General features: G+C 43.5%; 1 protein-coding gene across 6 annotated transcripts in view; it reads left to right on the top strand.

Moving 5' to 3' along the window:
• Positions 1–4,236: 4,236 nt before the first annotated feature.
• Positions 4,237–25,918, top strand: part of smpd3 (sphingomyelin phosphodiesterase 3) — a 32,741-nt gene continuing 11,059 nt past the window's right edge. The window contains exons 1-6 of one of the 6 annotated variants that reach the window (XM_083763737.1): positions 4,237–4,563; positions 7,043–7,285; positions 7,758–8,110; positions 8,216–9,189; positions 19,943–20,018; positions 23,658–23,819. In XM_083763737.1, the coding sequence (XP_083619863.1) occupies positions 4,262–4,563; positions 7,043–7,285; positions 7,758–8,110; positions 8,216–9,189; positions 19,943–20,018; positions 23,658–23,819 (2,110 nt within the window). In that variant the 5' untranslated portion in view covers positions 4,237–4,261. Of the gene's footprint in view, positions 4,564–6,230; positions 6,299–7,042; positions 7,286–7,757; positions 9,190–19,942; positions 20,019–23,657; positions 23,820–25,918 lie in introns of those variants that run through there. The other 5 variants (XM_083763736.1, XM_083763733.1, XM_083763735.1 and 2 more) reach the window with 5 other exon arrangements.

Raw genomic sequence — 25,918 nt, 5'->3', positions numbered from 1 at the left:
GCTGCTCCCTAAAATGGGAAGTTAATACTAGTAACATCCTGAGTAAAGCCCACCAGAGGCTTCACTTCCTACGTCTCTTAAAGAAGTGTGGTGTGACTGGGGAGACGTTGGTTCACTTCTACAGAGCCACTATGGAGAGTGAAAACAGCTGGAAAGAGTGGTACGCACGGCATCAAAAACCATTGGCCTCGACCTCCCATCTGTCTCCTCTATCTACTCCACTCACACAAAGCGTAGGATGCAGAAGGTGATTGCCGACCCCTCCCACCCTGCCAGCTCTCTCTTTGCACCCCTACCCTCAGGTATAACACTTCGGTCTCTAAAGTGCAATACCTCCCGTTTTAAGAACAGCACTTATCAAAAGGCTGTTCGCCTCCTGAATGTTGACCCTCTTTTCACTCGCACTTTACAGTGTGAAGCTGCTTTGTAAGAACGGTGAACTGCGAGGAATTGCTGACTGAAAATGCAACATTGTATACGTATCATTAAAGTCCCACTACTAGTAGCGGGGCTCTAATGGCGATCCACCATTTTGCTTCAAGGGAAAGGCTCGCTCAACTCAAGGACAGTCTGTAAAAGTTCAGGAATATACTGGGTGCAGATTCAGATAATACGTAGAAAGGGTTGTACAATCCGCACTCTGTAATAATCTTAAGATTCTTGTTTGATAATGATTAGGATCCGCAGTCTACCAAAGACGTGTTTCGTCACACAGGCCTTCGTCGGTGTTAGTAATTTGTTTGATCCACCATTTTGGTCACAAACAACATGACTGTCTGGATTGCTATAGAACCTGTTGAATGTTAAATGTAGGCCCAGATTTTTGAAGTGTGGCAGGAACTATTCAGGTCGATTAACCAGTTCCAATAATATTACTAATCATATTACAGTTTTTAGAGCTGGGGGCGTGTGGTATGTCATATTGCAATTTTGGGCATGTTAAGAAGCGCTTTCGGAATGGAACTGCGAGTAGATAGCAGCATATTGGCAAATTGGCAATCCATGCGTAATGTTCCCAGAATCGTCTAACCCCCGAACATGCAAGTTCGTTTGATATTGTTTAATTTGATAACGATGTACCATACAGCGAATGAAAACAAGATTCCTAAGGAATATGGAGATTTTTACATTTAATAAATCGGTTGAGAAATGAGAGAACCATGAGTGTTTATAGGCTAATATCAACGTTTTCTTATGAAAGACAAACGGGCTGTGAACTTGAAGAGCTCAATCACCATCCCGACACGGAATAAATATAGCCTAGTGCATGCATGTATATGCACTGTTGCACTTGCACACAGTAGCCTACACACGCTCTTTATTTGTTTCTATTGAAAAACACCAGTAAAATAACGTTTATTATATTTTATTTCATTCAAGTCACGACGAAGGAATGAGTTGAATGCGTGCTGCGTAATGCTGTGGCCCCGATGGTATGGTCTTCGCTGAGTTCGCTCGTAGCATTTTATTGAAGAAGACTTGAATCGGGTGTATATGAAAGCAAACTTCCCACGGATTATGGAGATGTTTTTATTTATTTTTAAGGTTGAGAAATGAAAGAATTATGGCCGTTTCTAATCTCAACATTTTACAAAAGAAAGACCAAAAAAAGGCTGTTGCCATGTCTCATAGAAACAAGTAAATAGGTCTATAAAAATAAGCGCATATAACAGGGGTCTGCAACCTATTTTAAATGAAGTGCCATGTTTTTATTTTCTAGATAGTGAGTCTGCCATATCCAGATTAATTTTAATGACACCACATTAAAATAAAAAAACATATTTTGATTGTCCACAAATATAAAGTTCTTCCTTATTTTTAAATATGTTCTTGCACATTGTTATAATGATCATTATATATATCCCCCTGCAGTCAGAGTTCATAGTTTTAATGAATGAATGTGATGCATTGTGAGCTGGTATAGATCTGCTATTTTCAAAAGTAATCTTGGAATTTTTTTATTTAATTTTTGGATTAGCCGTCCATAGTTGGGCAAATGCATTCATCTGGGGATCCTTGACATGGGAATGTGCTGTGTGAGGATCACTGGTTTAAACAACATTAGGAGAAAAGCCCAAATAACCACTTTAGAAACAAGAAAAGCAACCACAAAATAGTACAACTACCAATATTTACAAGCAACTTTACAGAAAAAAGTGTAAAATCAAACAGTGCTTGTTGCGTTTATGAGGTGGTCAGACCCACGTCTAATCGTTATGCGCTGAGTGTCTTTAGGTCAAGGGGCTTAATAGCAAATTGCGCAAAGCAAAAATAATTAACATATGGACACTCCCACAATGCTAAAATATTCAGGAACGCCGTATGCCATAATGTGTGTGCGTTCAACACGGGTCGAGTGCGTTCAACACGGGCCGATATGCCTTTCATAATACGAATGTGCGCAGAGCGAGGCCAATTTATGTATTACCACATGGTAAAACGCACCTTCAAAATCTAGGCCTCTGTGTTGAATGCCAAGCTGTATAGTCCACAAACAGCAATTGCACACAACAGTGACTTCCCGGTTCAATCACTGCATGGCTTAGTGTTGAAGTGTCCTTGAGCAAGAGCAAGACACTTAACACCCCGAATGCCCGGGGGTATTTGGAACCATTACATCGTAGCTAGATGTAGCCAAAATGTAGCCAAAACAACAGCCAACACAACAGCCTGAGGGGATCGACAACAATGGGAAGTATGATTACTTATAACGTGACAAGCGACAGGACCGCAAATTCTAACACAATCGTTTGGTTAGAATTGGAAGCATTGATTTAGATCAAGAGTTATTCACGTTTGAAGATTTCTGTAGACTGGTGCGCTCCGTTATGATATGATTAAAGACGGAAACGTTTGATTAACCTCCGTCCTGGGCGCGCAGCGGGATTATTTGATAGGACGGAGACCTCCGTTTTTGCCACTCGGGGTGTGTTAACCCCGAACTGCCCCCTATGAACAGGTTGATGCCTTGCATGGTTTCCTCTGCTCCCTTTGTGTCTGAATAATACAGTATATAATGCAAATTGTAAGTGCCTTGCATGGTTTCCTCTGCACATTGTAAGTGCTTTGGAGAAAGGCACCACACTATATACTGTAAAGGCACGTTACCATTTTATATAGTGAATGTCTCCGTTAGTACACTAATGCAGTACTCGGCCCACCAGGAAATCCTGTCAGGACAACAGACTGTGCTCATTTGTGACAGTGAGTGCACACAATGTGTGGTGGGAAGTACCGGTACTTATCTGCAAGCATTTGGAGACATTAGGAAATTGACATGGTCCGTTTCGCTGGCTACACTCTCGCTTCACTGTCACACAAGTGATCTTCTCTTTGTCCTAACCACTTCATTGTCTCCGAAGGCATGGGGAGAGAGTATGTTTTGCACACACACACACTCCCTGAATGCCAATTCCAAACCTCTGCCCCAAATTGTCATCGATCAGCCGATCAGCCGTTTCATAGTGCCACCATGAGGCCGATTATTTTTATATTATTATGTTTTTCGCAAATCGGTACACGCTATTATGTGATCAACCCACGGATCTGTCCGTTTTTCCATATTCCATCCCGATTGGCTATGCACATCACTAGGCAGAGGAATAAATGCCACTTAATTTTTTTTCAAATTAGTCTATAAGTTATAACACTATAACAGACCGATTGGTGTATTTGACCTATAACGGCACCGTTCTGTGTAACACAGGAAAAACCTTTGCCCTGCATTTTTCACATCTGCCTTTTACAGCACCACATTGACTTACGTAAAACATAATAACACACATGTTGATATTTTCTCCCTGTTTCCTATAGCCATCCTGTGTTGATGTCAGCGCGGTTCTGATCTCAGATTCGTCTTCAGGAAGAAACATCCTCGCCATGGAAACCCCTTACCATGAGACTGTAGTACCCCACCCCTACTATAGACGACAAAGCTGCTAACGGGGAAGCAGAGACCAAAGAGAAGAGAAGAGGATCGGCAGGGGGGGGGGGGGAAACCACCTAAATCATGTAGTATACCTTTCTCAGAGTCGGGGGGAGGGTCTAGATTTGAGTTTTAGTTTAGTTTATTTATTTTCTGTTTCTACCATGTTGAAGCGGCCCCAACGTTATTATTATCATTATATAGAGGAAGAGACAGATAGATAGACAGACAGACTATAGACTGTGTGTGTGGTAAGGAGAAAGTGCTAGAGAGACAAAGACAGACAGACAGACAGACAGACAGACAGACAGACAGACAGACAGACAGACAGACAGAATGGTCCTCCACACGTCCCCCTACCCCAGTGCCTGTCTGAACTTCCTGGACGGGCTGTCCTGGATCCTGGTGTTCCCGTGCTACTGGCTGCTGGACCGCATGCTGGGCTCGTGCGTGGCCACCTCACTGGAGAAGCGGCGGCGTTCGCAGGAGCCCTGCTCCTTCGTGGCGCTCTACGTCCTGATCTCTGCTCCTCTCCATCTGCTCCTCTTCCTGCTCGCCCTGCCCGTCGCCCTGCTGGGGTTCCTCCTCTGGGCTCCCATCCAGGCCATCCGACAGCCCTATGTCTATACTTACCATAGGTGAGTTCCAGAGAGAGAGAGAGAGAGAGAGAGCTAATGAAAGTTCCTGTCATTACCCATGATAATCCTTAATCATATTCCATCATGTTCAAGGGCTTTTGGAGAGAAATGAGACAGACTACAGGTGTGTGTGTGTGTGTGTGTGTGTGTGTGTGTGTGTGTGTGTGTGTGTGTGTGTGTGTGTGTGTGTGTGTGTGTGTGTGTGTGTGTGTGTGTGTGTGTGTGTGTCAGTGGCGCAGCCAGAAATGCGATACTAGTTCTTATTTTTACCGGCTTTAGTTAACAAGACAGACAGACCCGCTTGATTGCTTCAAATACTTTCTCACACTCACATGCACGACGGTCGGAGGAGTGGCGAAAATGCAGACTCAAGTGTCACATTAAGTAAGAAATCTCTCTCTCTATCTCTCTCTCTCGTTACATAGTCGTGGCGTTTACTGTTTACCGTCCCCGTCACACACACACACACACACACACACACACACACACACACACACACACACACACACACACACACACACACACACACACACACACACACACACACACAAACGTATGTCTTCAAGCTGCAGAAATAAATAGCCTTTGTTTGAAACTAAACTTAAAGCATCAACGTGGAAATCACAAAACAAGCTTCCAATCCATTCCAAATACCTTGTTGCTGAGGCGTCGGAACTTCGGAAGATTTAGAAAAGCATAATCCACAGTATTGGCACCGCGTCCGTAAGTAATAAACAAGACTCGGAATACTAGGAACAAAGGTACTAGATACTTGGAACAAGAGAAGCAAAACTAGGAAATACACTAAAGACTCGTGACTTACAATTAATGAGGATCTGACAAAGGACTGAAACACACTGGGGCATATAAATAGACAAAGACAGACTAGACACAGGTGAACAACTAACAGATCAATACAGGGATTGGCTGAGCGACAAACAAGACACAGGTGGAGAAAACTAATAATCACAGGTGGTGAGACAACACAGGTAACAAAAGCAACAGAGGAAACCAAGGGACCAAAAATACTACAAAACAAAAGCACAACAGAAAACGTCACGGATCGTGACACCTAGTCTATTTTATAGTTTATCAGATGTTTCGGCGTGCTACGGCCCCCGGAACGAGAAAGATGAATGAAAACAAAAAGTAAACATCTCCACATGGCTCTGCAGCAGCAGTCTCAGGAAGTGGACGTACTGTAACAACTTGCATGATCACATCCTATAGTCTCTAGATCTTAAAAAGGCTAGTCTAGGCACATTAGCGAGAATGAACCGACAGCCTGTTTATTCATATTAAGCAAGATGATCATGTAAAAATTTAAAAAACACAACAAAAACATATTTTACTAAAAGAAAGAAAGACATTATGAAACTTATTATGTATTTATAAGAATAAAAATAATATATATATTTTTTAAATCGACGGGTGGTTCAGCTCTCTATATGCGCCCACCCAGGCCCACCCGTAGCTGCGCGCCTGTGTGTGTGTGTGTGTGTGTGTCTATGCCTCTATGGGCTTGTTTAGAGCACTTATGACGTGAATCGCTTGGCAGCCAAGTCTATGGCCAGGGCACTAAACAACAATGTAAGACGTCATGTGGCCGATATAAATACATCTTGTAACAAATTTTGTTTCATACAAGAATCAAGCCAGGACGGAAAAGAAAGAAAAAAAGAAGAGGGGTAGGGACTGTGGGAGCAATGGGGAAAAGAAAGAATCGAAAACACAGGTATCAACACTGTAGTTATAGTGATAGTTTATTGCAGTTGATAATTATAGGCGTAGTTAGTTTGCTTTTGCTTTGCTAGTCGGCTAAGCAGCTAATGTTAGTATAGCCAGGCTGTCTTTCATAATAAAGGGAATAGTTCTCTATATCTGTGATACCCAACCTTTTCTGGATCAGGACCCACTATTTTATGATATATTTTTCTATGGACTTTGAATGTTTACACTTTAAACAAACATTACCTCACTTCACATAAGTGTGATTTTTAATACATTAATGTCAATTAAAATGTTGTCTTTTGCCCATTATTTGGGACCCCGCTTGCACTATGCTCACAGCCCACCAGTGGGCCCCAGTTCATAGGTTGGGAACCACTAATAGGACCTTGTGGGCAACCAAATGTCAAATTGGCTATTTCCAAAAAGAATGAAAAGAAAGAAATATGGACTTTAGTAGTTTGAAATGGGTGGTCCCATGTGGACAACCCAAACCGCATCTTATGCCTATATTGTATATAGGCACATCAGGTTTGTTAAATGCTTATGTCTGAGTCATAGTGATTATTCTTTTGGGGGTGAAAGAATACCCAATTTAACATTGAGGTGCTCACAATGTTACGGTGCCCACACTTCCTGTATCCAAATTGTATAGGAATCCTGCCTAGTCGGTGCCTTAGTGGCCTTACGAAGAATAACCACTTTTAGATATCAAAATGTGTTTCTCATTTTGTCGTATCACTTCCCACAGACCAGACAAGCACCAGGCAGAGCAAGGCCTTGGGGGCTCAGGGGTCGGGGAGTGGAGGCCCCAGGGCAGGAGCTTCTGCTTTTGCACTGCCAACGTGTGCCTGTTGCCCGACGCCCTGGCGAGGTTCAACAACCTCTCAGACACCCAGCGGAGGGCGCGCGAGGTGGGGAAGAGGATCCGCAACGGTGCCAGCCGGCCACAAATTAAGATCTATATTGACTCTCCTACCAACACCTCTATAAGGTACGAGAACTCACTCTCAGGCCGTTTTAGGTTTTTTTAGCATGTATATTAAATGTGGAGGTTACACTTGTAGCAAATCTACTTATCTTTGCCTGATCTTTAGAAGGTAATTTATTAATGTGTCAGCAATAGAGTATGTCTTTCTTTTTTTCTTTCTCTCTCTCTCTTTCTTTCTTTCTTTCTTTCTTTCTTTCTTTCTTTCTTTCTTTCTTTCTTTCTTTCTTTCTTTCTTTCTTTCTTTCTTTCTTTCTTTCTTTCTTTCTTTCTTTCTTTCTTTCTTTCTTCATACCTTTAATCCTTTCACTTTGATTTTGTATTTTATCCCTTCTTCCTTCATTTTTTTACTTGTTTCCTTCCTCTATTCTTTCTTTCTTTCTTTCTCTTTCTTTCCTTCCTTCTTTCCTTCTTTCCTTCTTTCCTTCTTTCTTTCTTTCCTTCTTTCTTTCTTCCTTCCGTCCCCTTCATTCATCAGTGCGGCATCCTTCAGCAGTCTCGTCACAGGTTTCCGGCGTACCTCCTCTCTGGATCAACGGCCTGACCACATGAGCATGACCAACGGCCCAGCCGACTACACCGAGACCGAGCCCCTCGCCGCCGACTGCCCCATCCACCCCGACGGTGCCCCCGACTGCCCTCTGCACAACACCGCGGGAGACCAGGGCTTCTCTGCGGAATGCGCCCTGCACCAGGACGGAGCTGGCGACAACGTAGCGGACTGCCCCCTCCACTGCGAAGGGGATCACAAAATCTCAGACTCCCCTGTTCATATCGCGGGAGAGCTCCCAGACTGCCCCATGCATCAGTCAGGGGCACAGAGCAGCCCAGGTCACCACAATCCATGCCCCATGCATCAGACAGGGGCACAGAATAGCCCAGGTCACTGCAATGATCCATGCCCCATGCATCAGTCAGGGGAGCAGAGCAGCCCAGGTCACTGCAATGATCCATGCCCCATGCATCAGTCAGGGGCACAGAGCAGCCCAGGTCACTGCAATGATCCATGCCCCATGCATCAGTCAGGGGCACAGAGCAGCCCAGGTCACTGCAATGATCTATGCCCCATGCATCAGTCAGGGGCACAGAATAGCCCAGGTCACTGCAATGATCCATGCCCCATGCATCAGTCAGGGGCACAGAATAGCCCAGGTCACCACGATCCATGCCCCATGCATCAGTCAGGGGAGCAGAGCAGCCCAGGTCACCACGATCCATGCCCCATGCATCAGTCAGGGGCACAGAATAGCCCAGGTCACCACGATCCATGCCCCATGCATCAGTCAGGGGAGCAGAGCAGCCCAGGTCACCACGATCCATGCCCAATGCACGAGGAAGAAGCCCATGCAAATCCCTCCCATCACGACTGCCCCCTTCACACGTCGGGAGTTCAGATCAGCATCAGCGCTCCGGAACCGGACCCCCGGGAGGAAGAGGCCGAGATGGGGAACCACCGGGACGTGACCGCCTCTCGCGACTCCCTGAACCGAGGGGACGGGGCGGGCGGAGGAGGAGGAGGAGGAATGTACTCCAACAACACTCTGTCCCACGTGCCTCGCATGTCTGTCTACAAGCGTCCGTCCGGACGCAAGCGCAACCGCCACGGCGACGACGGCTTCGATCACGACATCTCGGCCTTCTTTCCCGCCAACCTGGACTTCCTGGCGCTGCAGGAAGTGTTCGACCACGCGTCGACGTCGCGCCTGCGGCGGCAGCTGCACCGCTACTTCCCCTACGTGCTGAGCGACGTGGGGCGCTACGGGTGGAAGGGGTGCTGCTCCAGGTTCAAGTTCCTCAACAGTGGCCTGCTGTTGGCCAGTCGGTATCCCATCCTGGATGTGCGGTACGAGTGCTACCCCAACGGGAGAGCGGAGGACGCGCTGGCTGCCAAGGGAGCGCTGTTTGCCAAGGTGAGATGTGACACATCACACTTCTGCCTCCTTATGACACTATGCACATTACTCATGCATGTGGCCTTGATCGCTTCCAGAAGAGTAGCTAGATTTCTGATATTACATCACGATACATGGTTTACGATACGATACATGGACGATATTGGTTCATTATGGCGATACGATACGATTCAATGATTTGAAATCGATACGGTAACTATTTAAAATACATTGACATTATTTTAAACCAAGTAATTAAACCCCTCTTTTTATTTTTTCTTCTAAAAATGTCTAAATACCACGCAAAAAAAATTAGTATTAATAAAAATCGATTATAAGCATAGCAAAACGATTCGATACCGATTATTTGCATTGCAAAACAATACATAGTCAATATTGCTGTTTTCATTTCGATATACTTCAATTCTTGAAATTAAAATAGATTTTTCGATGCAGTTACTATACCTACCCCTACCCCTACCTACTATACACCCCTACCTTCAGCAACTAAAACCAAATGAGACCTGGAAGATAGTGGTTCAGAGAAGCCTCCCTTCTTAGGGATTACATCAGGGGTCCCCAAACTTTTTCCTGTGAGGGCCACATAACTTTTCCCTTCTCTGATGGGGGCCGGGGTCAGTTTGTAACAGAAAAAGTGTGACGATCGCAGGGGTGCCTAAACGTAATCCAGAAAGCCACACATATATTAATACAAATATTAATACATGCAGCACTACAGGGCTGCATAGTGCTTGTACTGTACATGCAGCTCTACAGGGCTGCATAGTGCATGTACTGTACATGCAGCACTACAGGGCTGCATAGTGCTTGTACTGTACATGCAGCTCTACAGGGCTGCATAGTGCATGTACTGTACATGCAGCACTACAGGGCTGCATAGTGCTTGTACTGTACATGCAGCACTACAGGGCTGCATAGTGCTTGTACTGTACATGCAGCTCTACAGGGCTGCATAGTGCATGTACTTCTTCACAGAAAAAAGTCAGGAAATAAACAACACTATTTGTGAAATAAATAATAACCAAATAACCCTCTCTGGGTTCTTCACAGAGAAATGTTGCTAAATGTTGACCACAGCTAAATGTTGACCACAGCTAGTTTCTAGTGTCTATTTTTGTTATATGAAATTCACTTATTCTGTGTTTGTCAGATAGACAGTCTGCAGTCCACCTCAATTAAATGATTTTAACCTGATTGGAAATATCCAGAATCGTATTCGCCATTGTATCTGGCAGCACTGGAAAGCATAGAGAATCTTAGAGTTGGCCTTGGCATTCATGTTTGAATGGCATTTTGCCGGTATACACCTGGTGAATTCTTTCTACACTTGAGTCACTCAACAAAATGTTGCATTTTCAAATGAAATTATACCAGGTGGACTCAACTTCAAGTGAGTAGAATACTAATGCAGGAAATATGCAGCAAGAAGTCATTTCCATTCAAAGTTGATTTCCACAATGGCTACAATATGTGTAATTTAACTTCAGCACAGGATCAGGGTTGATTGATGCAGTAGTTGGTTCTGTTATCGCAATTCCTCTTTGTCTACAAAAACATAAGAAACTCCACCCACCGGAGGAAAAGAGATGTGACGGGAATGTAAGCTGTAATACTGATAATGTGTGCGTGCGTGTGTGGTGTGCTCCCACATTAGGAGCTTTGACAGTCACTGAGATCTTTAATCACCCACCTGGTGAGGCTGGCTCTTGTGACATGCGTGCTGTGCATTGTACTTCATAGCTCTGAGCTGTAGTGTCAATAATGTGCTTAGTCTGTATGTGTGTGCGTGCGTTTGTGCGTGCGTGATCAAGTGTGTGAGCGACTGCACCGGAGCCCGTCAGATCTGTCCCTCAACACATCAGGGCTGTCCCAGCCCTGAGCCTGCAGGGTGATTGACGTGATGGATGTAGTCGCCCCTAGAGAGTCCATTTGGTACATTTCATGTCAGTCTGCAGAGCTGTCAAAGGCCCCCTGTTAGCTGTGCGCTCTCGCTCTCCCTTCCGGAGTACGTACAGACTGTCACTCCACTTCACAAGCTGCCCTCACATCCGTGATTTCGCTTGCCCGCCTCTCTGGGGCCACTCCAGGTCGCTTCAGAGACAACTTGGCGAGCCGCCAGCTTGGCAGGGACGCGTCTCGTTGCAAAGCACCGATCCTTTCCATGTAATATAATTCCATATTGCGATATTGGGCGGCGCCACCTCAACTTTATGACCGCATGCCAGATGGCAGAGGATGTGTTGCCACCGAGGCTTTTAGCCTAATTTATGCTTCAACTGACATTTGTTTGAGAATACGTCATTTTTGTCGTGTGATGATGTCGCCAGACAGGAATTAGGCTTTATAATCTCAAGCTCGCTTCAATGTCACATGATTTAAGTATTACATCAATGCCCACCTCTGTCCCAGCTAGAGCTATTGTTGTACCTGCTGCTCTGGACTCCCTTCCTCTAGACGTTTTGGCAGCCTTCCAAGACTGCACTCTTAGTTGTGAGCAGTTGCTTTCCCTCATTCCCTCATTATCTTGCTTCCCAGCTGGCTGGATTCATCAGGTAGCCTACTGTTTAACCTATTTAGACCTGAGGCCGATAAAAAAAAAAAGTATTCTAAATCCTAAAAGTTTTGAAAAACCTATGTTTCTATATCAGTGGTGCTCAACCTCAAAACCCTATAGTTTGAACCCTCACATGTACTTAAAGCTGAATATTTCCCCCCGCATAATGTTAAGGGTACCCCAACTTTCAGCGGCTGTCTGAAATTGAATCCACTTTATTTATAAAACAAAAATAAAATTAACAACCTGTACAAAAAACTAAACCTTTGTGCGAGGAGGCGGCATTTTGTGTGTCAAATATGTGCAAATATTAGCTTTTGAAGTGGTCATTAAAAGCATTTGACATCAACCTTTTGTCACTTATAATAGAATCACTCCCCTCTGCCGGAGAGATGTAACTGCTTTCCAAAAGTTTGAGTGATTTCCGGACACTTCAGAAGTAAGAGATAAGTAATACTCTGCCTTTAATTTCTTAGTGGGAGCTGAGCACTTATTTCTAAGAATGCGAAACGCTAGCCAATCATGCAAGGACTTTGACCTTCTAGCAAGTGACCATTGCCTGTTTCTGTCATGAATTAAGTCGGCCAGGTCCCTGGAAAACCAGGGATTTGACCTATTCTTAATTCGGACCTTCTTCAAGGGGGCATGTTTATTTACCACAGCAAGAAAGTTATCCAAGAAGAAGTGGAAAGCATCGTCCACAGACAGAATAAGGGAGATTCGAGACCAATCAATTTGTGCCAAGTCATGAAGAAAGGCTTGCTCCGAGAAATGCCTGAAGCAGCGTCTCCGTTCCGAGGAGGGCTCGGCCGTCAGGGGGGAAACCCCGTCCGGCAAAGAACGCTCCGTTTGCAGGGTGCTCCCACAGGTAGACTAAAACCAGGCTATGCTAACTTTAAAAAGTGTTAAAACCTACGTTTAAAAAAAACAACTACCCTACAAAATCAAAAACAATAATAAAACTAGAGGCTTGGATAGTTTAAAAGCCTAAAACATAACAAAATATGACACGGTAGCAGAGCGTGTGTGACTAGCAGCCGCCATCTTGGGGACCGGGGATGATATTGAAATTTGCGTGGTGTATGGATAAAATCTGTAGGAGAGAATTCGGCCTCATGGTGGCACTTTAAAAGGTCGTTCTGGAAAATGTGGGATGGAGGTTCGGAATTGGCATCCAGTGAGACTGTGTGCACAGTTTCGTAGCGACCGGACCAACGGTGCCGGAGATTAGCTCGTCGCAGACAGACAGACGGACGGGGTGCAAAACATAGTCTCTCCCCATGCCTTCGGCCTGGTGGAGACAATAATGCCTAAGATGGCCCAGGGGAACAGTAGGCCTGCACGTAACTATTCCAATAAGCTACAGTGACTGTGATGTCCTTCTTGCTGTCAAGGACTGTCTAAAGAGGACAAGAAGCGAAGACCGTACGGGCGCTCACATGGTGCTCCATGGAAGGAAAGAAACATGCGCAGTTGCAGACCAAGGAAGCTGAACGCGGAAGTGTTGGCTGCATAAAGCCCATTGCGCATGTTTCTTTCCTTCCATGGAGCACCATGTGAGCAACATGGCGGCGCCCTTACGGTCTTCGCTTCCTGTCCTCTTTATACAGTCCTTGCTTGCTGTGTGCCCCTTACAGCGAACATGACGTGACTTTACATCATGCATGGCTGCCCAGAGATGCGATGGTCATATAAGATATCGTCAAACACACCTAGGGAAGTGGGATTGAGACCCGTCATGACTCGTGTACAGTGTGCATCCATGCATGCATGTCAGCAGTGTTGACGACATCACTCACTCACCAGTCAAATTGTTTCATTTATATTTTTAATAGCATTTTTAATAGAAGTGAGTGCATGGCTTTCTACTAAATGTTTACAACTGAGAGTAGTGGGTGAGGTTCAGGGGGGTCATTGTACTAGGTTAGATAGAGTCTGTTGAAGTGTACATTCTGTTGCAATAGTTACACAAGTTACTACAGTATGTAGGGTTAGATCTTCCATTTATTTTAGATCTGAATCTGGGCATACCCTACATATAAGGTCTCCATAGAGAGCATCTCTCTAAAAAATGAATGGCTGGGGCAAGGGAGGTAGGTTAGAGAGAAGAGAGTATGAGAGAAATCTGAAGAGAGAGAGAAAGAGAGAGAGGGAGAGAGGGAGAGAGAGATTAATTAAAAAATGTTTCCCTGAAGGATGTACCAGTACCAGCTCTCAGTAATTAAACTATCCAGTCCCAACATTTATCCCCTCTTATGATTATTAGGAACTTTTTAATACATTGTGGAAGAAGTGCATTTGCTTGCATGCGTCTGCGCATGGATGCATGTGTTCATGTTCGTGTGATAAATGCTTGAGTCCATTATTACATCACAGATCAAGCTATAAAACAGATTTGATTCTAGTCAGGACAGAATGGAATCAATGTGAGAGTGTCCCTAAAAGCTGCCATTACTTTTAAATGACCAAGAGGACCTCTATTCGAATATGAGGTCAACTCAATATTATTGACACACACTGCTTCCCTACAAAGGGACAAAGTGACTTAATTAAGCCTGTGTCTTCGTCAATACAAAAGCCTTTTCCATCATTGACTCAATGTGTGGAATAAAACATTGCAGTCTTTCCTTCCTAGCGATACTAAAGGCTGATTTATACATTGTCGTACAGTGGTGGTGTGTATAGGGCTGTCACGATTACAAATTTAAGTTGACGGTTAATTGTCACACAAAAATTATTGCGATTATTGATTTAATTGTTTTTTGCACTGTACGTTGCAACGTTACAATTTGTATTTCTGTATGCATTTTAGTCTTCGCAATCACAAATTGCACTGGACAGATATGACAAATAATATATATAATTCAATATACAAAGAAATCACTGACACATTTAATATTTATTATTCTTTTCCCTTTCCAAAACATGTACACAATAGGAGAAATAATTATATGCTGCTATTTATGCAATTTCTTAAAAATATTTGAAAATATTATGGACATTTTTCAACATGGAAACGATTGATGATTAGTCTGTTGTGTAAGTTACCTTTCAATTATTCAAAGGCAAAATGTGTCTATACTTTTATTAGAATGTGTTTGTTTTCTATGAAAGCATGGAATCATAGCAAAAATAATAATACTGGATGATAATGATGTATTGGTTAGAGTGAGTCGTTTTACTACAGCTTATAGAATTGAAGTCAAGTCTAAAACTCTTATAGAGTATCACTTTCATTCAGAGAGAGTACTACAGACACCTATCCCATCGTGCATAGTGGGGGTTGCATTTCCTTTGTTTTCATCGTAGGTGTCTTTCACGCCTCTGAGTGTGACTAGTCTTTGTTTGATGATCTCTGACTGGGACCAGAAGAAAAAACAACTAGCATAAACACAAGAGTTTTTACTAAATATCATTGCTATACATCTTTCTTTGACAATTAATAATCCGATCTTTTCTCCCCGATTCCGATCTTTTGAAAACGATTTCCGTTCACGTGATCGGATCGGGACATCTCTAGTGATTATGTAATGATTGTGACAGGCCTGGTTGTGTGCTAAAAAATAACCAATCTACAAGCTGTCAAACTCACAAGCTGATGCTGGGGAACAGAGCCATGTGGCACTATACAGGCTCACACCGCGTATGGGATGTGTTGGCGTGTGCTTGTCCATATACAGTAGGCTAGTCAGTCTGTCTGTCTGTCTCATAAGATTCCTGTGTGTGTGTGTGTGTGTGTGTGTGTGTGTGTGTTTGTGTGTGTGTGTGTGTGTGTGTGTGTGTGTGTGTGTGTGTGTGTGTGTGTGTGTGTGTGTGTGTGTGTGTGTGTGTGTGTGTGTGTGTGTGTGTGTGTGTGTGTGTGCGTGTGCGTGCATTGGTGTGGGTGGATGTGCGTACACGTGTCACTCTATCCGCGGTGCTGAAAATATCACTCAATCTCTATCTAGGTTCATGCCCTTATTTGTTTGCCGTTGTCCAGAGGTGTGGTGTAAAATACCCTTCGTGTAGACAGAAAATCTCTGATAGAGTCAGGTCTTCTTAGCCGTGTTTGCACAAAGCAACAAAGCATGCAAGAGACACGCTGAAACTATTGAAGCATAGAGAAGTCCCTGAAATATTAATACGAGACTGCATGCAGGGATGAGGAGAAGGAGAAAACAAACAGGCGGGAGAGAGAGGGAGAAGAGACATTGAGAGAAGGAATGAGGTCATGAGATATGCAGAGAAAGTAATGAACGAATGAAGGGAAGGAGAGAGAGGAGAGAGAGAGAAGAGAGAGCGATGAAATGCTGGAGGGAGTTGAAGTGAAACACTTTGAGAAACTGACGAGTAGAAAGTCAACGGTAGCCAATCAGCCATTGAGTCTGGTCCAGCTGGGGTCATCGCGATGTTGGCTTTTTTCATTTCCATTTTTGTCACGGACATACAAAATGAGCAGTTCTATTTTGAGTAGGTAGAGCGTCGCAGTCCCGCCCCCCAGACGGAAGAGAATTCCCCATTAATTTTTCCCATAGACGTTTCAGAAAGTATTTATTTAAAGACCTTTAAGCCTCCGACAAAGCCAACTGTTGTTGTGACAAATCATGACAATAAACACAATGTTTTGGAACGTCTATGGGAAAAATGAATGGGGATTTCACTTCCGGGCCGCTCGTTGGGGGGCGGGACAGTGATGCTCTATTGAATATATTAAAACGTAGCCACAATATTGTTTTTTCCACCCCTCTCTGGGGCTCTACTGTTCTGTTAATTTCTGTTCTGTTGGTTACATACTGTACTGTAGCAATCATTCCATTTACAGCAAAGTTATTAAATTAATGCTGCAAATCTCAGAGGAAAAACTTGTAGCCTTTGGGTGTAAAATATGACCTTTGTGTTAAGTATTTAAGTCCAGCTAATTGGGCTAATGCTTTAGTGTGGCTTTCAACATTTTTCATTAAGATCTATAAGATACCAAGCCAAAACAGCCATCCCAGTGGAGTGCAGTGCAGTGCAGTAATATTGTGAAGTGACAGATAAGCACAGGCTCACTTGTTATAACTTTGTACAACAAAAGTATTTTGATTTATTGTCAACTTGACACAAGTTTAAATTAAGCATAATTTAAATGCAAAGTAAAAGTACTAGGATTTTTCCTAAAAAACAATGCAAGCTATATTTGTATTATTATTACCAGTAAGACACCCGAGGGCAAGAAGCGACCCTATAGATCTGCCATCTCCTCATCCAACCTGAGCAGCAATTTGTCTCAGTTTCTTTTAATGCTATGGCTCAGCCAGGAGGCGAGCCTTCTAGAAGAGGATCTGTCTGTGGTGTGATTTTTGTTTGTGTTTGTCTGTCTGGGATTCATGCGTGCGTGCGTGCGTGCGTGCATAAATGTCATGTGCACACCAAGGAAGTACCTCCATGCCTCATTTTTACGGCATGGCTGCTGAGAGAGAGAAAGAGAGAGAGAGAGAGAGAGAGAGAGAGATGTATTGTGCACACTGCCAGTTGGCCACATAAGTACCTCCACTATTATCTTTCCACATTTAACTTCAAATCTAGGATATATTAAGCCAGTCCAGGCATGGCTCGATTGTGCTCAGACGATCTTTCTTTTATATATTTGTAAGCATGTCTACACTGATGAAGGCCTGTGTAGCCAATATGTGTCCACTTGTCCTCTGCTGCACCGGTCAATTGAAGAAATCAAAGAAAATTCTAATTTGTGTGAGTGTGGACTGTTTCTATAGACTGTTCCTGGAGTCAGTCAGTCTGTCTGTCTGTCTGTCTGTCTGTCTGTCTGTCTGTCTGTCTGTCTGTCTGTCTGTCTGTCTGTCTGTCTGTCTGTCTGTCTGTCTGTCTGTCTGTCTGTCTGTCTGTTGTATCTATCTAATCTCTGCTCTCTCAATATCTTTCTCATTTCATTCTATCCATTTATCTGTACCACAGTGGTAATACTCCATTATGTCTGAAGGACATGTCTGAAGGAAGTGATTATGTTGATGCATGATGCCTTCAGAATTTACCGTTACTCTGCTCACACATACTCAGGCTTGCATAGGCATAGGCCTATACTATATAGAAAGATAGAACGTCTATGTAGGAGTTTAGTTTAGACTTAGAGGACACTTTGCTCTAGATAAAACCATTTATTGCGATGATATTTCATTGTTATGTTCTAGATTAGAATAATCTGATGCAAGCATGGCCACACTCTGATATGATATCCAACCACTGGATAAACGATCATGGCCATTATGATTTGTGGCTGATTGATCGTGGGACCGCTGTGCCTTCTGTGTCTGCCTGAACTACCGCAATGCTCCAATATTTGATCACCTCAGGCTGGCACTATTTTTACACTCTCTGCCCATAGTATTGTTTACGCAGCCTCTGACGGACTAGATAGACACATAATAATTCCATCTCAAACCATGGATGTTTTGTGGAAGGCAGAAAAGGTACGTGCAATGGCAAAGATAGATAAATACAGAGAGCTGATGTGTCCTGCATGCACAAACACACAGACATCCAGTTGGGGATATCAAGCAATTATTGTTCCATAAATGTTTTTACATACTGTGTAAGAGGTCCATGTAGGACACTGACAATAATACACTATAGTGTTTCTGTTAGTACTCCAAGTAGTACATTTTAATTACTTCTTAAAGTACAATTGTTACGAATTGCATTCTGTTGCCGTTTAAAGTGTGCACTAGACGCAACCCGAGAGGAATTCTTTGACGTTCATAAATCTTTCATGAGCTAATCAGCAGTACATGAAGCAATAAAGTACAAGCTTTTCCAGAAACATTGGGGTCCAATTATCTTAAATTGCCCAAAGAAGGTTGACTGTGTTTACCTTTTTAATCATCATCATCATTATTAAATTCAAGAACCGCTGCCTGTCTGTCAGTCTGTCCCTTCCCTAGCATAGAGCAAGACAGCTGCTCGCCTAGAGCGCCTCCTCACAACTCCACAACGAACAAACATACTCAGGGAACCTAGCGCCGCGCAGCCCTGTCCTCCAACCTCAATCTGCCCCGCATTTCACACGCCAAACATTCTAACAATCATTTGACGCATCTAAATTAATTTGCGTCAAAAACAACTCATCTCCCCGCAAATCGCATGTTGGGACGGACACTGATTAATACTGGGACACAGTTTTCCGCGCAACATTCCACCTCCCCTTTTCCACACCGCCCCCAGGCAGGCATCAGACCTACAGTATACATCACATAATGGGAAAACAACTCGGACCCATAGTAGCGTAGAGCTACTCTTGCGTCCGTCGACATCACTTCTTCTTTGGGGAAGCATCGCGGCCAATGCGGGGGTTGCGTGGCATGCACAAGCACCTGAAAGCCAGCTCTGACAGTTGGATGGGGCATGTTCACGTGAACAGGCCAGCCAGCCAGCCACACACATAGTCACTTAAGGAAGTGGTTGCACCACTTAAAAATATACAAGGGGCCATTTGGTTATCAACTCTACATCATTTAGGACCACCTGGAAACCACCTCAAGGACCACTGGTTGAAAACCACTGTATTGGTGTTGCAATATTAAATTTTACAGGACAAAGGAGCACCATTCACAAAATCACAGATATCAATTTACAATCTAGGCATTTAGCAGATGCTCTTAGTCCAGAGATTTACAGTAAGCAAGAACAAAACATGGTAATCCAGTTTTCCAGACTAACTACAGTGTAATGTGAAAAATCATATTCTCTTCACAATAACTTAGATACACTTTAGTTATGAGGAACAACTAATACCTGTTTGATAACTCTATTTTTGCTAATGTGGCTTGCGTGCACCATCATTAAATGAGTGTAGGCTAATTTTAACTGCTATTATTTTTTTACAGGCTGGTTAATGTCTTTGGAAACAAGTTATTTTAATTTTATTATTATTATTATTATTATTATTATTATTATTATTATTATTATTATTATTATTATTATTATTATTATTATTAATGATTTATTTGTATTATGTCCATGATGTTTTTGAGTGGAGTGTGCATTTAAGCTGTTTGTCCTGAATGAGATGGGGAAATATCACGGATGCATATAGAATACATACACTACATCCATGATGTGGTTTGGTGTAATTATGGGGCATTATGGCGGTGTAGCTTACTGTGAATCATGGTCTAAATGCAGCCGGAAAGTAATAACATTCTTTCTCTGTGCTCGTTGCAGGTGCATGTGGGCACTTCCCATCAGGACCAAAGGGTAGTGGGTTACATCACAACTACCCACCTCCATGCCATTGAAGGTAAAGACCGCACTGCCCTGTGTCTACCAGTCTGCCCACCCTCTCTCTCTCTCTCTCTCTCTCTCTCTCTCTCTCTCTCTCTCTCTCTCTCTCTCTCTCTCAAACACACACACGTCAGCACTAACAGTAGCTTGACACATAAGCATGAGCATGTATAAACCCAGTAACACACACACACACACACACACACACACACACACACACACACACACACACACACACACACACACACCTTTCTTTACGATCCTCCATCAGCCTCCCTTTCACTCGCTTCCTCCAAGAAGTGCTAGATGGTTATGTGCCCTACTATAACTCCTGGCGTTCCCATGGTGACTGCCTCAAGCTGTTTAACCCTCTAAGACCCAGCGTTGCTTTTTAGCAACAATTTTATTTTATTTAATTACTAAATTATTATTATTTCTTTCTGTTCTTTTTTCACCTAAACGTCATCAGTGATGTTCATTGCAATGCCATTTCAATGCCATTGGTCATGATATTTGCATATAAATACCCCCCACAGAGGCTGAAATTCACACAAATTAAAAATGTCTGGACTCTGTGCGATTTTGATTTTTTTTTTAACCTAAGACTTTTGACCTTTACCCTAATAAAAGTAGGTACAATAATTGTAATATATGTTTTTTTGTGATCATTAGAATGTCTAGAACATGTTTTATTCATTATTGTGAAAGATATCCCCCAAATGTAAATTATTAATTTTTTATATTATTATATAATTATTATAAATTTTCCATCAAACTTAATTTTTTTATTTTTTTTAACATATGTTTTAGTGTCAGTCCTAGTAGTACAAAGTAGTAGTAAGGTTGAAATCTATTTTTTGCAAGTAGAAATTAATGCGGGTGTCCACTTAAACCCTCTCTAGGCAAAAATAATTGTGATTTACGATATTATCGCCATAAACAAAATATGCTTAAAACTTAAAATTACACTTTTGTTTAACCATCCAGGGGCGAATCGATTTGTGTATCGTGAATCGTGTGTATGTGAAATAAGTGGTGCTGAATTTGCAGCTCAACAAAAGTATTTTGATTTATTGTCAACTTGACGCAAGTTTAAATTAAGCATAATTTTAATTCCAAGTAAAAGTACTAGGAATTTTCCTAAAAAACAATGCATAGACTATACTTGTATTATTACCAGTAAGACACCCGAGGGCAAGAGAATTCCCCATTAATTCCCATAGACGTTTCAGAAAGTATTTGTTTAAAGACCTTTTAAGCCTCGGACAAAGCCAACTCTTGTTGTAACATAAATCATGACAATAAACACAATGTTTTGGGCAGAACAAATAATTAGAAACAAGAAAAAAAGGGCAGGGTACAACTTTCTTTTTTTTTCTTCTTCTTTATAATTATTTGATTGTCCCAAAACATTATGTTCATTGGCATGATTTATATTGTCACAACAAGAGTTGGCTTTGTCCGAGGCTTAAATGTCTTTAAATAAATACTTTTTGAATTGTACGTATATGGGAAAAATGAACGGGGGAATTCTCTTCCTGGCCTGTCGTCGTCATGAAAGGGGGCGGGACTGCAATGCTCTATGACGGAGGACAATTTATCGTAAATGTTTTTAATCTCTGCCATATGATTATTATGAGTGTTTCTTTTTTAATCACGCTAAACAATAGTAACGATCATCGTCGAGGTACCATTCCTAGTCGTGAGATTGTAGATCTGCCATTAGTGGCTAACGTCCCCCTCAGAACATGGACGCTGCATGTAATGGGGGTTCAAGCTGCTTGAGGCGTCACGGCTCTATTTTAAGCCTCTGGTCGATGGTCTCTCATTTTTATACCGACGTCACTTCCCTATTCCTGGGTCCTCCCACGCTCCTCAGAGCCTTTAGGCTGCATGGGCTAAATATAGCAACGCTGGGGCTATTTCTGAAGATACATCAAAGGCATGAGGGGGGGGGGGGGGGGTAAGGGGAAGAGGGAGGGAGGAGTTAGAGAGGGAAACACACACACACACACACACACACAGAGAGAGAGAGAGAGAGAGAGACCTAATTATTTTCTGGGTGATGAGTTGCTTCCGGGAATGTACTTGGGTGCAGAGGTGTGCTCTATGTGTGTGTGTGTGTGTATGTGTGTGTGTGTGTGTGTGTGTGTGTGTGTGTGTGTGTGTGTGTGTGTGTGTGTGTGTGTGTGTGTGTGTGTGTGTGTGTGTACACATGCAGGTTTCATTTGTCATAGCTCACTCGACACATTGGTCTGCCTGTGCTGGTGGGAGACGGTTGGTTGGGTCTGCCTGCGCAGGTAGGAGAGGGCTGGTTGGGTCTGCCTGTGCTGGTAGGAGAGGGTTGGTTGGGTCTGCCTGTGCTGGTGGGAGAGGGTTGGTTGGGTCTGCCTGTGCTGGTAGGAGAGGGTTGGTTGGGTCTGCCTGTGCTGGTAGGAGAGGGTTGGTTGGGTCTGCCTGCGCAGGTAGGAGAGGGCTGGTTGGGTCTGCCTGTGCTGGTAGGAGAGGGTTGGTTGGGTCTGCCTGTGCTGGTGGGAGAGGGTTGGTTGGGTCTGCCTGTGCTGGTAGGAGAGGGTTGGTTGGGTCTGCCTGTGCAGGTAGGAGAGGGTTGGTTGGGTCTGCCTGTGCTGGTAGGAGAGGGTTGGTTGGGTCTGCCTGTGCTGGTGGGAGAGGGTTGGTTGGGTCTGCCTGTGCAGGTAGGAGAGGGTTGGTTGGGTCTGCCTGTGCTGGTAGGAGAGGGTTGGTTGGGTCTGCCTGTGCTGGTAGGAGAGGGTTGGGTCTGCCTGTGCTGGTAGGAGAGGGTTGGTTGGGTCTGCCTGTGCTGGTAGGAGAGGGTTGGTTGGGTCTGCCTGTGCTGGTGGGAGAGGGTTGGGTCTGCCTGTGCTGGTGGGAGAGGGTTGGTTGGGGCTGCCTGCCTGCACTCCAGCTGCTATTTATAACGTGTTTGAATATGATTGTTGTTGACTGAACAAGGCTGAGCTGAGGGAGGGAACGTCATCCAGGTCATGTACAGCCCCAGCACACTACATCATCTCCACTGACACTTACAGTTATATATGTGCAATTTGTGCATATACGAACAACCAAGATGAAATGGGCCCGTGCGCACGATAGCATTGTCCAGTGCAAGCGCGGACGGACGGACAGACGCATGGACGCACACACGCTTTAACAATCCTTTGTCCATTGTTCTGAAATACGTAGCAACAATACCTGTACGGACCCTTTTCCCCTAAGTGGGGCCTAAGTGCCCCACGCAAAAATTAGGATTTCTTAGGGTTAGCCGCTTGACTGCACTGGAACAGCTTATAAATGGTAAATGGTGCATTTATCTAGGGCTTTTATCCAAACGCTTTACATAGATTGTGCATTACATTCACCCATTCACACACACATTCATACACCGATGGAGGGGGAAACCATGCAAGGCACCAACCTGCACATCGGGAGCAATTAGTGGTTCAGTGTCTTGCTCAAGGACACTTCGACACTAACTCTGGGGGAGCCCGGGATCGAACTGGGAATCTCGCGGCCGCTCTACCGGCCGCTCTACCGCTGACCCACTGCTTATCTTTTAACAATGTGCAACTATGTTGTGCAATGTGTGGACGTGTACAGACGATGCTCTCTGTCTCTCACCCTGTCCTTCCACCAGGGGACGCGGCGGTGCGCTGTGAGCAGCTGGACCTCATCCTCAAGTGGGGGGCAGAGTTCCGCCAGTCGTCCTGCCGCTCCGGAGAGGGAGAGAAGGTGCTGGAGGATCTGGTGGCCTTCGACGTCCTCCTGGGAGACCTCAACTTTGATAACTGTTCTTCAGGTAAAAAAGAAAAAAGATCACACGTGAGGGCCACGGACATACAAAATCAGTGGTCAATAATATTACCATAAATAATACCATAAATGAAAGTAAGCGTATTGTTACTATTTTCATGGCCATCTCTGTTCTTTTGTCCTCTTTCTACTTCGTCTTCGCTTTCTATATTAGATATAGATTGCTTTGAACCTTTCAAAGCATTAAAGACAATCAGAGACAGTGGCAAGAATTGAGCAGTTGAGACGAATAACGAATAAGTCCATACTAATGGTCCATAATGTATAAATCATGGATAAGTGGTCAGGACAAAAAGGCCTGACCACTTATCCAAGGGGAGGGGTCAGAATAAATTGGTTATTCATCTGGTTTCTGGGTATACTGGTTCACAAATGGGGTCTGGGGACCCTCAGGGGGCCTTGAGGGGGTTCCAGGGGATTCCCCGCAGCAAAAAATGCTTATCACATCAAAATCAGTTTAAACACTTTGAACCTATTTTATACATCAGCACATACTGTACAACGATGGACAGCAGGCATCGTGATGAGATGTGAGTGAGAGTGCCTGTTGTGAATATGAACAGTGTGGATCGAAATTATAATTATAATTATGGAATGAATTCTGTAGGCCTATACTGGCCATACAGTATATGGGAGCGTGTCTTGAGTGTACAGGGTTGGATGAGGTCAACATCTGGAATGTCAGACCCGGTCCCTTTCATGATGTGGTGTGACACGAGTCACACGACACACTGACTGACTGACTGATTTGACGGGAAATGCTGGTTTTCATAGTAAACGCGACCTATGTGGTCGCAATTAGTAGCCGTAAATAAAGTAAATAAACAAGCCACTGGAAAGGCGATTATTAGGAAAGCCAGACAATAGTCACACAATATTGGTATGTCACAGAAAAAGTTAAACCAAGAGTCACTAACAGGATGTTAAGGACATTAAGAGGCCTTAATGTCAAGCCCTGTTTGAGAATTAATAATAATAATAATAATAATAATAAAACTTTATTTGTATAGCACCTTTCATGACATAAAATGCAGCTCAAAGTGCTTTACAGAACAATGGAGAATAAAAGAAAAGCAAGGCAACGACATTAAAAAACAAGCAGTAATGCAGTACAGTGAGGACATGAAAAATAAAAAATAAAAGATCAATTAAAGGCAATGTTGTAGAAGTGGGTCTTGAGCTGAGCTTTAAAAATGTCTACAGAGGCTGCCTGACGAAGGTACAGTGGGAGCTTGTTCCATGCCGACGGCCCGTAGAAGCAAAAAGCTGCTTCCCCGTATTTTTTTGTTGTCATTTTTTTGGGCAAAGCGAGCAGGCCGGCGGTGGAAGACCTTAGGGGGCAGTTTGGGACATATTTAGGCAGGCAGTCATGTAGGTAGGAAGGTGCGAGACCATTGAGAGCTTTATAGACAAGTAAAATAATTTTTAAATCAATCCTAAAAACAACCGGAAGCCAGTGCAGTGATGCCAAAACTGGAGTAATATGTTCTCTCATCTTAGTTCTAGTTAAAACTCTGGCTGCTGCATTTTGGACAAGTTGTAATCTGTCAGTTGTTTTCTTAGGCAGTCCTGAAAAAAGTGCATTGCAGTAATCAAGCCGAGAAAAAACAAAGGCGTGGATTAGCGTTTTTGCATCGTCCAAGGACAAATAGGCTCTGATTCGTGCAATATTTCTAAGGTGAAAAAAGGCAATCTTGGTGACATGATTAATGTGTGAATTAAAGTTCAATTCAGAATCAATAATAACCCCCAGGTTCTTTACTGTACTGTTAGTTTCTACAGTTAGGTTGCCAAGTCTGCTTATTATTATAAATGTTTGAGAATTAGAATCAGCACCGGACCGTACTGCACTTTCCTGATGCTACTGGCTGTACTGGACTCTTTTGTCATGGTAACAACCGCCCAAATGAATATGCATTTGTCCATGGACTGACTGGGGACAGCGAGGGACCCCAATTCAAGACTTTGCTCCCTTTTTTAGAACAATATCTTTCTATGAGCTCACAACACGTTTATATGTGATAGGCTATCTTCAAAGAGCCTATACAATGTTAAAGTGGTTACACTCATTTTGACGCTACTATA

Source organism: Protomyctophum parallelum, assembly GCF_964188405.1.
Source record: "Protomyctophum parallelum genome assembly, chromosome: 4".
NCBI lineage: Eukaryota > Metazoa > Chordata > Actinopteri > Myctophiformes > Myctophidae > Protomyctophum > Protomyctophum parallelum.
This window is presented reverse-complemented; position numbering and strand designations above follow the sequence as displayed.